General features: G+C 49.8%; 2 protein-coding genes across 6 annotated transcripts in view; both read right to left on the minus strand.

Moving 5' to 3' along the window:
* LOC100672304 (carcinoembryonic antigen-related cell adhesion molecule 21-like) overlaps nucleotides 1–2325 on the minus strand; it is a 63202-nt gene extending 60877 nt beyond the window's left edge. For 4 of the 5 annotated variants that reach the window (XM_023543099.2, XM_023543098.2, XM_023543095.2 and 1 more), the window contains exons 1-3: nucleotides 2149–2325; nucleotides 799–1022; nucleotides 248–308 (exon numbers count right to left, since the gene is read on the minus strand). In XM_023543099.2, coding sequence (XP_023398867.1) covers nucleotides 248–308; nucleotides 799–876 — 139 coding nt within the window. In that variant the 5' untranslated portion in view covers nucleotides 877–1022; nucleotides 2149–2325. The other variant, XM_023543096.2, reaches the window with a different exon arrangement.
* An 820-nt stretch (nucleotides 2326–3145) lies between these two features.
* On the minus strand, nucleotides 3146–9225 carry LOC111747600 (carcinoembryonic antigen-related cell adhesion molecule 8-like). The gene is made up of 3 exons (XM_064293495.1): nucleotides 8878–9225; nucleotides 7559–7913; nucleotides 3146–3644 (listed from the first exon to the last, which is right to left on the minus strand). The coding sequence occupies exons 2-3, from the start codon at nucleotides 7845–7847 to the stop codon at nucleotides 3343–3345; spliced, it is 591 nt and encodes a 196-aa protein (XP_064149565.1). The 5' UTR covers nucleotides 7848–7913; nucleotides 8878–9225; the 3' UTR covers nucleotides 3146–3342.
* Nucleotides 9226–13760: the final 4535 nt, after the last annotated feature.

Below are 13760 nucleotides of genomic sequence, written 5' to 3' on the forward strand. Positions count from 1 at the left end.
GTGGTCCCTGGTGCATCTTTCCCAGGTAATGGTGATACCTTGTGGGGAGAGACCTTACCTTTGCTAATGCCTGTCTATGTTGGGTTTCAGTAATGAGGGACGCTCTCCCTCCAGAGACCTCAAGGTCCTGAGCCCTGAATCACACTCTGCACTTAGGGAGACACCAACCAGGAGGGCTAAGGTGGGGTGGTCTGTGGGTGGGATGAGAACCTCCCCCAAGACTGTCCCTATCCCTCAGTGGTTTTACCTTGTCCCAGGTTCTCAGCTCCTGGGCTCTCCGAACCCTCTCTCCATCTCTGACTAAGGACCTGGAGGGCGGATTACAACATGTCAGGTACATTTCATCAGTGTATTATCATCACATGAATGTCTTCTTGTCTATTCTCTTTGCTGAGAGGAGTGATGGGGTGTAGCTCCTGAGAGCTGATCACGTGCTAGGCGGTGCTCAGAGACCCGCTCATTGGACAGGTGCACTGCCCATCCTGGATGGAGCCGTGTTGCTTCTACTGTGGAGACAGTGCAGCTGAGACCACAGTGGTGGGACAGGAGGTGAATGTGGCTTTGTGCCAACAACATAACAATGTTAATATTTGGGACACTTAGTGTCAGAATACAATTGTCTAAGTTTTTTCCAGTCCTCCTTCCATTGATCATTCATAACTACTCTATAAAGTGCATCATAACACCATGCTACAGATAAAAAAATTGAGATTTATAATTTTATAACTCATAGGAGGGGGTGAGAAATCACTCACATTTCACAGTCAAGATGAGGGGGTCACTTTTGCTGGAGCTTACCTCACACTGATACTTCCCAGCATACTCGCTTTTGATAGGGTCTACGGTGACGGAGCTGTTGTCCCGGGGCAGTCTCATCCTTTCTGTAAGACCCAGGTTCTGCCCTTCGATTATCCATCATGTGGAGATTCCAGTTCGGTTGGTGAGGCAGGACAGGGTCATGGGGCCCTCATGTTCTGTGAGTATAGTGTTGCTGGCTCGGATGCAAGGCTTTGTCACTGGGTCTGTGGAGACACAGAGAAGGTGACTGTGGGAGAAGGCACAGGGCTGCAGACAATCATCTTCCTAAGAGATCTCAGCAGGCTTGCTGGCCTTGCAGTGAGCTCCGAAAAATGACCCAGAAGGTGGTCCTGGCCCCCTTTGGCAGCTGTGTGTCTGTCCAGGTGCTGATCTGTGAGAATAGGATGGCTCCTCCCCTCATGAGGAAATAGATGCAGCCCCCTGACTTTCTGGAGTATCAGAACCGGGACTTCTTCCCACCCCTCATGTCCACCCACCTTATTAGCAGGTGGAATTATTCTACTCTAGACATTTGTGTCACTGTTTCCTAGGGTCTCGTTTAACTTTGTAAGAGATCGGGCCTCTCTCTAGCAGAAAATTCTGTGTGTCGGGGGAAGACAGGCTGCTGGCCCTGTCTGTATCTGGGGCAGGGCAGCTTCATATACAGAAGGGAAGGTGTTTCCTTTTTGTTAAATATTGTTTTCAGGAGTCAGCACAGCCCAGCCCAGTCTTCAGTATCTTGGAAACTAGAGAGTTTCTGATCTAAAGAACTTCTCAATCTAAAAAAGCTTATGCTTCCAGCCTATGGATTGACTGTCAGGTGAAATAAACCTTAGAGGGAAGTGGTTATGTTTTAACAAATTCAGGTACTCTTAGCCCTCTCTGTAAACTACAGAGACGCCTGTGAGAGACGGAACTCAGTGGGACTGCCTTGCTTTTCCAGGTCTCGACAGTTTCCCACCTTTGACAGGGTGCAGTCTTATCACTTTTCTATCTTTATTAGTGGAAAATATTTGAGTTTTCCATTTCTGACAGGTTTCTGCCTTACACTGGTTCCTGTTTTTGCAGGCTTTACTGAACTTAGTTCTGGCCTTGCTCCTTCCCTGCCATGAAGAGATTTTATGGGTGAATCTACCTTGTTTTCCAAGTAGGATTCATGATGCTTTGTTCTCCTTTGTGTATCATCTGTGCCAGTGTCTCAGCATATACAGCTGTGACTTTAGAGCCAAGTCACAGGCTTAGTAGCCTCTTCTCTGAAGCTGGCACTTTTCCAATGTCCCTGCAGCCTAATATGGTGTGGCTCTGGCATCGATGGGCAGCACGTTATAGTAAGATTAGGGCACAGCACACCTGAACTTGCTCCATACTCCTTGGTCCGGTCATAGCTGGTGTCAGAACAGGGTCGGTGCACAAGGTTGCAGGGGGCAGGGCAGAGAGGCAGAGCTCCATCTTGCCACCAACTCATTGGGGTTTGTTTCATCCTCTCATTTGGGAAACCACCAGAGCCTGTTCAAAGTCTTATGTGTTCCTTATAGCACATGGAGTCAGTGAAAGAAAACAGATGAAAGAAAGTGACAAGTTAGTGACAGAGAGAACACTTGACCTTGAAGACTCTTCTTTCCTCCCCCACTCTGAAGCCCCCTGTCATTCCAAGGGGCTTTCTGAGGCTGAGAGAGCCCCCTAGCCACATTCCAGGCTGGACCCAAGGACTGCCCTGAGAAATAAGAAGAGCAAGAGGAGGGAACAGTTTTTAGGATGTAGGGGGAGGGCTCAGGGACAGATTTTGGGATTTGTTTGTGCCCAGGGGACACAGATGGGAAAATAGCTTCTTTAAGGATTTTTTCAGAAAACCAGACTGACCTCCACCCCAGAGCTCAGTGCTGAAGTTCTAGGGAGCCACTTACCAGAGACTGTGATAGTCTTCACTGTGGTTCTACTGAGGCCAGTGGCATTATTATGGACATGGCAAGTGTAGTTTCCACTATTACTCACAGTGATGTCGGGAATAAAGAGCACTTGTGTGGATTGCAAGTAATTCCCACTGATAAGCCAAGAATACTGTGCAGGTGGGTTGGAGGTCGCATTGCAGGAGAGAGTGAGGTTGGCTCCTGGTAGGTAATACCAGTCTGAGGGGGAAATAGTGGGGGTGTCTGGGCCATCTGGAGCGAACAGAATAAAGCCACGTTGTGATGTAACCAGAGAGAAGGGGAAGCTCCTGGTATAAGAGCCACAGCATCCCTGTGAGGCTTGTTTTAAAAAGTCCCACACAATAACCTCCTGACTTCTCTGATTCTGATCTGAGACCGTCAACCAGTTTCTCCCATCCCAGGTGTTGACCCCGAGCATCTCAACACAGGAGCAGCCCCTCCCTCCTTGTCTGGTGGCATGGCTTGGCCTGCCCAGATTTGCCTGGGTAAGGAAGTCATGGCTAGCCTGGGTGTCCAGGGGCTGAGGGCCAGTGTACTTGGACTTGAGAGGACTGATGTAGCCTGGCTCTGACAGTGTGGATTTGGGTTGGCAATCTGTGCCATGTGGGAATGACAGTTACTCACAAAGAACATTCAGAATGAATGGGTCACTATGGAGGACATTCACTAGGTTCCAGGTTCTATACTCATAGGGTCCTGTGTCATTCCTTATGACACTGTGTATAGTGAGAAACCTATTGTCCGAGGACATCTCCAGCCTGGCACTGTCTGGGAGGCTCTGATTGTTTATCAACCACAGGTAGGTTGTGTTCTGAGTCTTAGGATCACACCTTAATGTTACAAAGTCCTGGTCCTCCACAGGGTTGCAGCTGTTGCTGGTGATGAAGGGTGTGGGTAACTCCGCTGTCAGATACCAGAAAGAAGATTACCCCATTTAGTGTCTTTGGTTCATGCAAAGGCATCTTTCAAGCAAAGTTGGCATTGCATATCTCTCAGTTAACCTGGAGTCTTTAGAATATAAAGCAGGTCTTTGTATTACAAGATAAATGCCTGACAGTTTCAGTGCTCAGAAAATGTAAGGCCCACCTGCGTTATTTTATCTCTGAGAAAAAGCACGGACTTTCTCAAATGTTAATGAAGTAGCAGTGTTTGTTCATGAAGAGTCACAGTCTGGGGATCAGAGATCACCCGGGGCCTCTCCTGGGCTCTTCCCCGACCAGCTGACTGCCTGACCGACCTCAGTTTCCTCACCTGGAACTTGTGCTTGCTGAGGTCCCTCCAGCTGTACAGTTCTACGTTGCCCAGATCAGGTGTGTTTTCTTTGAAACACAAATTTTGTTCAAAGATAGCCTAGATGTGGGTAATGATGGGACTTCTAATTGCCCTTAAACATGAGGCTATGGGGGAGCCTGGCCTGGAGACTGGGTGTCATGAGCAGAAATTACACTCATGGAGACCAGGAGCAAGTTCAGTGTTCAGGTCATGGGGCCACAAGATGGGGGGCAGTCCTTTCTGGTGTTTGGTGGTGACTAATGAGGTGCCATAGCCCCATAATTGACAAATCCAAGTCCAAGGAATGATCTAGAAAAGTGTGAGGGAAAAGGCAGGAGCTGGTTGGGTTTGGAAGCACAAGCATGCTCCCCTTGGTCTTTAGTGTCCCTCCTCCCACTTCTGAGGGCAGGTGAGGACCATGTTTATCTTTCCTGAAATGCATGTGGATGGTTTCAAATGCAGAGGGGTTACTGGTGGAACGTAGGGGGAGCAGGAACTTTCTGAGGATCTGGCCCTCATGGATCATTTGGTTTAGTGGATCTGGATATAAATTTGATTAAGTGTTTAAATTTATTCCATATATGAAAATTAGTATTAATGGCCAAAGATCTGAGGCCAGTTGTCTGAAGGAATATTTCTCTGGGGAACACTAGAACATCTTAGGCCAAGCTCTGAAGTCCAGAGCAAGGATCGCATTATGACCAAAGGAAGATGCTGAAGTCTGTTCGAAACCAGAGACTTCCTGGGCAGGGAGAGAGAGTTGATCCTGCTAAGGGGACAGAATTGATCAGAGGAAAGACATCATATTAGTAGGAATTATGTGTCATGTTAGTCAATTTAAAAAAGAGGTCCCTGTCACTGATTCCTCGTAGAGAGTTGGGCACAATGGAGAGGAGTCTTAACAGAATCCTGTAAAATGCTTCCTTCCTTTTCTCTAGACCGCTTGAGTGATGCCATAAAAACAACTACAAAACAACAACAACAATAAAAACAACTAGAGTTTGATCAAACCAAGTAGCCGACTGCCTGACCAACCTTATTTTCCTCACCTGGAACCCGTACTTGCCGAAGTCCCTCAAGCTGCACAATTCTATGTTGCCCAGCCCAGTTGTATTTTCTCTGAGACCTCCCTTTTCAAGGATATCCTGGAGATGGTTAAGGACAGGACTTCTCATTGTCCATAAACCTTAGGAGATGCGGCAGCCTGGCCTGGGGACAGGGTGTCATGAGCAGTATAACACTCAGGGAGACCAGGAGCAAGCCTGGTTGTCAGCCACAGTGATAGTAACTGAAGGGACAGTGGCTCAAGAATCTCTGATTTGAGGACCCCACCTTATGACCATGGTGTTGCAATGAGGAAGACATGTGCCTGTGGAATAGAGAGTAAACTTAGTCAATAACACATGGTCTGGAAACTCCTCAGAACTTTCTTTGTGAGCATTACACTATAAAGACAAGGACATGAGTCATGAGTAATACGTGCCTATTTTTTTCTATGCTTTGCGAACTGCAGACCTGTTTCCTCTGCCTTTCACTCCTGGCTGGATCAATGCAGACAGTGAATCAAGGAGGTGCATGTCCATCCTGCATGGCCTGACCAACGTGTTAGTGTCACTAAGGGGAAGAACCCTGGACAGGGACACAGTGGAAGCTAGTTCTCCTGGGGCTTGGATACATTGTCTGGTAGTGGAGTCCTCACAGTGGCTGGTGCTTAGACTGATTTCTTTGTCCTTTACTGCTTCCTGGGAAGGGTGAGCCTGGCCACAGCATTGGTAGAAGAGAACAGGACGGTCAGTATCTGGGGGAGGGTTAAGTGGTGAGGGAAGCTGTGTAGAGCAGGGCAGTCCCAGCTGAATTGAAGGAGGAGGAAGATGAGGGACATGGAAGGAACAGACAGAGCCAGAAACGCCCTTGACAGTGAGCAGTGAGGGTTCCTGAGTTCACAGACCCGAAGATCCAGGAGCTCGCTTGTAACCTAGAAGCAGAACCAGTGGATCCTGAAACCCTCTCCACTGAGCAGCACCAGAGTCATCATGATACCCAACTCCTGAGGCAGGTTTAGGAGCAGGCAGTCAGACCATGGGTCTCAGTCACCTGGAGGCTGGGGGACCAGTGTGGCTGAACATTCTGGGAACCAGGGAGCAGGGTCCAGTCTCTGAAGAGATTGTGGATCATTTATTCATTCTCTCACCACTTCCTCCTTCCTTCCTTTACCAAAGAGTAATTGAGAGTTTGTTACATGCTGGGTCTGTGCTAACTGCAGCGTGTGCAGTGGGGAGTGAGACAGTAAAGTCCTTTCCTTTATACTCCAGTGGGAGAGACACACATCAATAAACAAACATAAATGATTTCACTCCAGTGCAGGGAGCTTGTGGATCGGCTGTCCTTGGATGGAGGTCTGGACATGCCTAGTACTGACTGATTGTTGGTGAGAGTAATTTTGTTCTGGAGTAAAACTGGATTAATCATTCATTTGGTCTGACACCCCCTTTCCCCAGCAAAATCTCTCCCTTACAAGTGGGGAGTCTGTGAAGACAGGATATGAACGAGTGGTTGCTTTTAGTGTCTGCACCCCTAATAAGGCCACCCGGGATGGAGAAAAGGTCAGGGCTGTGGCTGCAGACAGACCTTGGTGTGATTCTGATCTGCTAGTCATGGTCTGTGTGACTCTGATTCAGTGGCTTTTCTTTCTCCTTGCCTCAGTTTCTCCTCAGTAAAATCAGAGAAAGGATAAGGGGTATCCGGCTTGCAAGGTTGTCTGTGAATTAACCTGAATATATTCACAATTATCTGACCTAAAGCTGGGTACAGAGGAGCTGCCCAAATAACTAGATAAAAAGCTCAAGGAGACGGCACCCTCAGGTTGAAAAGGAGCTGCCTGAAGGATCTTCTTCCCTGTTCCTTCCTCCCGGAGATGCTGACCTCCTATGCAGTCTTCTAAGTTCCCCAGAGCAGTCAGCTAATGGCCTGGGGCTCATGGCCATCTGTGGTCTCCAAATTGAGTCTCAGGGGAAGGACTCAGCTGTCCAGAATAGCTGTTGGGGCTGAGCCCTGGCTTGTCACCAGCTCCAAGTGCTCCGGGACTCGGGCAATCAGTAAATTGTTCCTCTCTATCAGACCTGTCGTGGAGGCCAAGATGCAACTCTGGCTGCAGGCTCCTCAGGGCCACCTGGAGTCTAGAGGCCTGGGACAGGGCCTGGGACAGGGCCTGGGGAAGGGACTTCCTCGTGCTGATCTGCTCTGTGAGGATCCCGGGGGCCCCTCAGGCCAGGGCCTGACCTCCAGGGTCTTTTTCAGTACATGTTCACAGGAAGGAGTCCGGGGGGATGGACTGAGTGATCTCCCCTGGTGAGTAACTCCTCGTCTGACTCTTCTCCTCTCTGCTGCAAATGTCTGTAGGGTCTGGATTTGGAAAGGGTATTCTGATCTAAATGCTCAAAATTGAAGTATGGAATGCAGAGTGGGGTATAGGCACTGCAAAGGCTCCAGGCCCGTCAATCCTTATCTTTAAAGTAGAATTAACCCCAACCACGCCCAGATGTCAGAGAGGAATTACTTACAGTATGCACAGATCTGTCCAGCTAATATCTCACTGTCACCAAGTATGGTTGTTATTTGCAGTGTGTAGACTCCTGAGTGGTTCAGGGTGACATTCTGGAACAGCAGCGACCCGTTGTGGTATATTGTCTCTCGACCAGTGTAGGCAGGCCCTGAATCATTTGATTGAGCTTGTGGTATATATGATGCAATTTTATCGTTTCCTATACTTTCCCCTTCGTACCAGACGCAGAATAAAGGATCTGCTGACGGATTATGGGGAAGTAAGAACATCATTTCCTTCGGCAGCATTGAGTGGCACCGATTCAATGGTGGGTTGGGCTGGGATGGATGGGCTCCAGAAGATTAAAAGTGAGACTAGGAGGGAATGAGAGAAATCAATCAGCATTTGGACAATTGTATTGGGGCATAAAGTTGGGTCCTGTGAGTCTGAGTAGATCTCTTAAAGCCCTTGGACATGGGGTGTGTGCGCTTCCCAAGTCAGCATTATTTTTGTGCCTTGGAACCTGTTATTTCCTCTTTTTCTAATACTCTTCCCCAGGTGTCTTTATGGTTCACTCACTCACTCACTGCCCTCAGGCACCTACTCCCACTTGGTGGTGTCCTTGGGAGCTGCCTTCCCTGATACCTCATCTATAGACCCACTGTCTTCACTTTCTGACCTTTCCCCACTCTGTGTCCTCCAAGGCACTTATCAACCCCTGACATTCCATGCAGGTCTATCTGCTTGTCTGTCTCTCTATCCCCTACACAGGAGCTCCATGAGGGCAGACACTCATCTTGTCTGTTGTGCCCCTAGTGGCTAGATAGGTCTGCAAATACCTGGGGCAACAAATCCGTGAAGGTTCCTAGGGCCCCTCCAAGTCCTGGTGTGTATTTGCCCATTTCTAAGATTGGTAGGTATTTCAGAATTTACTGTTTGCCCCAAGCCTGTTGCTTTGGAGTCAATTCTGACTGATAGCGACCCTGTAGGACAGAATAGAAATGCCCCATTGGGTTTCCAAGGAGTGACTGGTAGATTCCAACTGTCCGTACCATTTTGTAGCAGCTGAGCTCTTAACCACTGTATTAAGAGATAATTAATGTGGAAAACATGCAGCAATTGTGGTTTTACTCCCCCTTACTAAAAAAAAAAAATTTTTTTTTTTTTACTAATTCCAGTTCAAGGACACTTCCTGTTGCTGGGTCCTCCTCCCACTTCTGAATTCCCTCCACTGGGGCTCCATAGGCAGCTATCTGTCACCTCCTAGACCCTTTCTTCCTAGGAGACCCCAGCTAGCCTCTGCTACCCCCATCCTCCCAGAGAATCTTCCCCTCTCACCTGTGAGCAGGGACCCCTGCCAGTGGACACGCCGTCTGTGGGTAGAGGCCAAGGGAGGCTCCCTGGGTCTCTGCTGCCTGCTCTTTGCTCCCTCTGTGGGGAAGAACTCTGGCTCCAGAAATATAAATGCTGCTGCCTCAGACGTGTTTGCTCTGCTGTCCTTCCTGCCTCTGCACTGAGCCTCCTTCTGGGCGGAGCTTCCTCAGGTCAAGTAGGCTGGGGTGGGTTCTCCCCCAGATAGCCTTCTCTTCCCCTCCCCTTTCATTCCTGGTCTGTAAATTCCCTTTTTTCCTTTTCCTTTCTGTCTGTATTTAGGTTCCCTAGAAACTGCTGCTGCCTCTTGGCTTCTCAGCCTTGATACTTCCCCCTACCCCACCCCCATTGTTCGGGTCGGCACAAAACTAGGGACCTCAGCCTCCAAGGCTGGGCATTTCCCAGAGCTCTGGGTCAGGGTGCACAGTCAGCTCTCCCCTGCAGTTCTCTTTAATCCCATTTGGCTTTTCCTTTTAGAGCAGGAGCCCAGGGAACTCTTGTCTCCCGGGATGTCACCTGGCTGTGCATCAGAATCACCTGTTGGAATTTATAAAGTAGCCAGTGTCCAGGTGATGCCATAGAAATGCTGCTTTAGCAGCTGCCCAGGTAATGCTGATGCCCATCCAGGCTGAGAGCCAACGATCTGTGTGGTGGGGTGGGCTTCTCACCCTCTCCCATGCATATGTAGAGTCTGAGGGCCCTGTTAAATGCAGATTCTGACTCAGTGGGTGCGAGGTGGGCCTGAGAGTGCATCTACCAGGCTCTTAGGTGGTGCTGATCCTTCTGGCCTGTGGACCACCCTTGGAATACCCAGACTGTCAGGGACCTCTGTTCCTGAGAATGACCCGCCCACATCAGCATTGGCCTCTGTCATTTCCTGGTCTTGGGTCTGTGAGCAGCAGACAAGGAACCACTGGGGTCCCCTAACCCAGGGATGACTTCCCATGTGACACAGAAACCTGCTGGACACCCAGGCCTTTCCAGTGTTCTGAGCTGTACTAACGTGTTGCCGACGAGTCAATTCCAACTCATAGTGACCCTTTAGGACAGAGTAGAACTGCCCCATATGGTTTCCAAGGATTTGATCTGCTGACCTTTTGGTTATCAGCCAAGCTCTTAACCGCTGCGCCACTAGGCTCCTCAACTGCACTGGAAAGATTAGATTTATTTCCTGTCAGAAGGTCAGAGATGGCTGAAAGGGTCAAGCTGAGTAATGATGGGTGAGAGGGACCAGCCTTCTCTCTCTGGTGTGACCTGCCTGGCCTCTGCTTCCAGGTACAAGACATAGGATGTGGGTGTCCCAGAGGGAGTTACAGTTCCTGGGGAGTAAAAGGAGAACTTTCCTGGGTGTCCTGAGGAGAGAGGACTAGTGGTGGGAGGCCAGGGTCTGTGGGCTCCGTGTCCTCAGAGAAATATTTCAGGAAGCCCCCGTTTCTCTGGGGTCTGTGTGGCTCAGAGCCTGTGTTCTCCCTGACTGTCCTGGGCAGCCTCTGTCCTCTGCCTAGTTGACTTTCCTGTGGCCACCCCAGTCTTTCCCCATGAGTGTGCCCAAGCAGGGAGTGGGTTGCTGCACAGGAATCCCCCAAAGCACAGGTCCCCAGAGCCCCAGGAAGGAGGAGAAGGACAAAGCTGACACCTAGGGAGGACCCAGAAAGTTCTATTAGAGCAAAGGTTGGAAATGAGGCTGCATCTCCACCTCATCCAAAAGCCAGGTTCATTTCTCAGGGGAAATAATTTGTTTCCTGTGTTATGTCGCCCTCTGGGGGGCTTGAGGAGACCTGCGGCCAAGGTTTGGTGCTGCACCAGTGATGCTGTCCAGGCTCCAAAGGGTGTGACCTGGCCCTGACCCTGGACAGAGCTCGGCTCTGACCTCCCGGCTGAGGGTCAGCCCTGCGTCCTGTTCACTGTGGGTCTCCAGCTTCCCTGATTCCACCCAAGTGCGGGTGAGTCCAGGGAGAGGATGTAAGTTTTCCAGGGGACCCCTGGTTCCAGTGTCAGGAGGATGGTCCTCCCAAATGGATGTGCTGGCCTTGAGGAACTTTCTGACCCCAAGGTTTAAAAGAAAGGACCCTGTGAGCAGTCTGAGGCTGCAGGAGTGGGCAGTGGCCTGGGAGGCTGCTCCCCCACTGCCCCATGTTTCCCTCCATCCCAGCACTGGGGCATTGCATCAAGGTCATCTGTGTCCTTGTCTGTTGTCCACTAGAGTCCTCCCCACAGAGCTCAGGCACTGGAGCAGCTTCCACCTGGGACTCAGGGATGCGTGAGGTTCCTGGTAGGGGACAGAAGCCCCCGTGGGCCCTCAGCCCCTTTGAGGTAGAAGCAAAGGCCGGTTCTGTGCTATCCTGTTGCCATTCAGCTTGGTGACCTCCTCATCTCCAGGACCCCTTGGGGCTGGTGAGACAGTTCAGGGGACCAGAGGCAGGTCTCCCCAACGAGCAGTGTTCCTCAGGGCTGGGGAGTCCCACCCTGACTGTTCTGTGGTCAAGCTGGGGCTCAGTCCTCCCTGGTGGTACCTCTCTGGGATCTCGGGTCTAGAGTTTTGTTCCAGATCAGGTCTCTCTGTAAGAAGAGGAAGCACAGAGGTTCCTATCCCAGGCCCTCCTGGGTGACTTGATGTCACTCACAAGCTAGAGATCGGGGTGTGTGGTCAGTTATCTGGAAACTAATCAGATCTGACCTCTCACTGTTTGGGGGGCCCTGTCCTCCCCCTGACACTATGAGAGGTGAAGGCCCATGTCCCTGGGACAGCATGGGGCACTTGCTGGCTTCCTCCCATGTGGACACCAGTGCCCTGTGTCTACACAGATTGTGCACCACCATCAGGAGTCAGCAGGTGAGGTGATGTGTGGTTTGTCCTCCTCCATTTACCCAGTATTTATTGAGAGTCTGTTAGGTGTCAGATACTGGGCTAGGCTCTGGGATTCCACAGTGTACAAGACAGACGTGTTTGGAACTAATGAGGTAATTATAACGGAGACACAGGTATGAAGGGCAAGTATCTGGAGTATCTGTGCTGGTCTGGGGATCACAGAGAGCTCCCCTGGGATGTGATCTTCTGGCTGAGCCCTGAGCATGAGTGGAGGTTATCAAGTGAAGGGCAGATGTGGAGGGGAGGAGCCTGGTGCAGAAGGAAAGGCCTTCAGGTGGGAGAACATGGCTGGATGCAGGAGCTGACAGAGTCCAGTGTGGGGGAGCTTGAGAGTGAGGAGAGCTGTGGAATGAGGTGACGCTGGTGAGGCTCAGACCTTGCTGGGCTGTGGGCGATGCTGAGGGGGGTCAGCAGCCTTATTTGCGGGATGGGTGTGCGGGGGCTCTATGCGCCCTCTGGTGGACAATTAGAAAAGTGTAGAAGGGTAAATCACTGCCAAGTAGTTTTATTTTTTAATACCCGTGAAATTCACATAACATAAAAGTAACCATTTTAAATAACCCAAGAAGTTTTTGTTCAATATCATTCTTTAATCAGTTTGGTCTCTCCTGTCGTCCTCCTTGTGTCCCCCGGATGGTGCATTCTTGGAGAGCAGAGACTGTCCCCTGTCAATCACAGGTCTGCCCACAGTAGGTGCTCACTCAGTCAGTGTCAGGCAGAGCTTCGCAGTGTCCCCACCTGACGTGGAAGCAGTAGCAAGATACCTCTCTCTCTAGGGGCTGGTACCTTCCTTCCACAGGATGTGGGCAGAATCACAAAGGCTGGTCTCAGTGGAGACTCGCTCAGCGAAGGGCAAGGGGCTGGAGGGAGGCCTGGGCTCTGGGCCCTGAGGACCTAGGAGGTCTTCTGGCTCTTATAAGATGGTTTTACTTGCTCTGTTTAAAGTCACACAGGAAAACACATTTGTTGTAAACGGCCGGAATTATAAACCGGTGTAAAATAGTATGTGTTAAGTCCTGCCCCAGTTCCATTTCCAGGACATAACCACTTTTGCATTGCCCATACTGCACTGGGAAAATCTGCAAAAGACCTCTTTAAAGTGTAAGGAAGGAAAGATGTTACATTGAGGACTAAAGTGCTGCTGACCCACGTCATGGTGTTTTCAGTCGTCTTGCGTGCACGTGAAAGCTGGACAATGAAAAAGGAAGCCCTTTTTATTATGGTGTTGGTGAAGAATACTGAATATATCATGGACTGCCAGAAGAAGGAACAAGTCTGTCTTGGAAGATGTACAGCCAGGACGCTCCTTAGAAGCAAGGATGGCTAGACTTCATCTCATGTACTTTGGGCATGTTATCAGAAGGGACTAGTCCCTGGAGAAGGACATCATGCTTGGTAAAATAGAGGGTCAAAGAAAAAGAGGAAGACCCTTAACGAGATGGGTTGACACAGTGGCTGCAACAGTGGGTTCAAGAATAACAATGATCATGAGGATGGCGAAGGACCAGGCAGTGTTCCATTCTGTTGTACATAGTGTTGCTATGAGTTGGCACCTAAAACCAACAACAACCACTTTTGACAGTTGATGTGAATCTTCCCATGTTCCCTTTATTTGTTTAGAGCCAAATTATTACTGAGTGAAATTGTTTCCTAACATTCTCTCAGAGTGAAGTATGTGTGGTGGGCACGTGCCAAGTTAGTTCATGTCGATTTGCTTCAACCATGTTTTTTAAGTGGTTCTTCATTATTTCATTGCACAGCAACACTGTGATGCTTTATCCACATGCTCTGCTGGTTTGGAGACTGTTTCCCACTTCACATATAAACAAGCAGCTCTGCAGTGAACTTCCTCAGACAAGTGTCTTTACTACATGTGGGGGTGTTGTTCTCATTTGTGTAGCACATACCTGTGAAGCTCCCTGTGCTGGGCTGTGTGCTCGTCACTGGACTCAGCAGAGAGCAGGACAGGCTCAGTCCTGCC

Source organism: Loxodonta africana, chromosome 11 (genome assembly GCF_030014295.1).
Source record: "Loxodonta africana isolate mLoxAfr1 chromosome 11, mLoxAfr1.hap2, whole genome shotgun sequence".
NCBI classification, from domain to species: domain Eukaryota; kingdom Metazoa; phylum Chordata; class Mammalia; order Proboscidea; family Elephantidae; genus Loxodonta; species Loxodonta africana.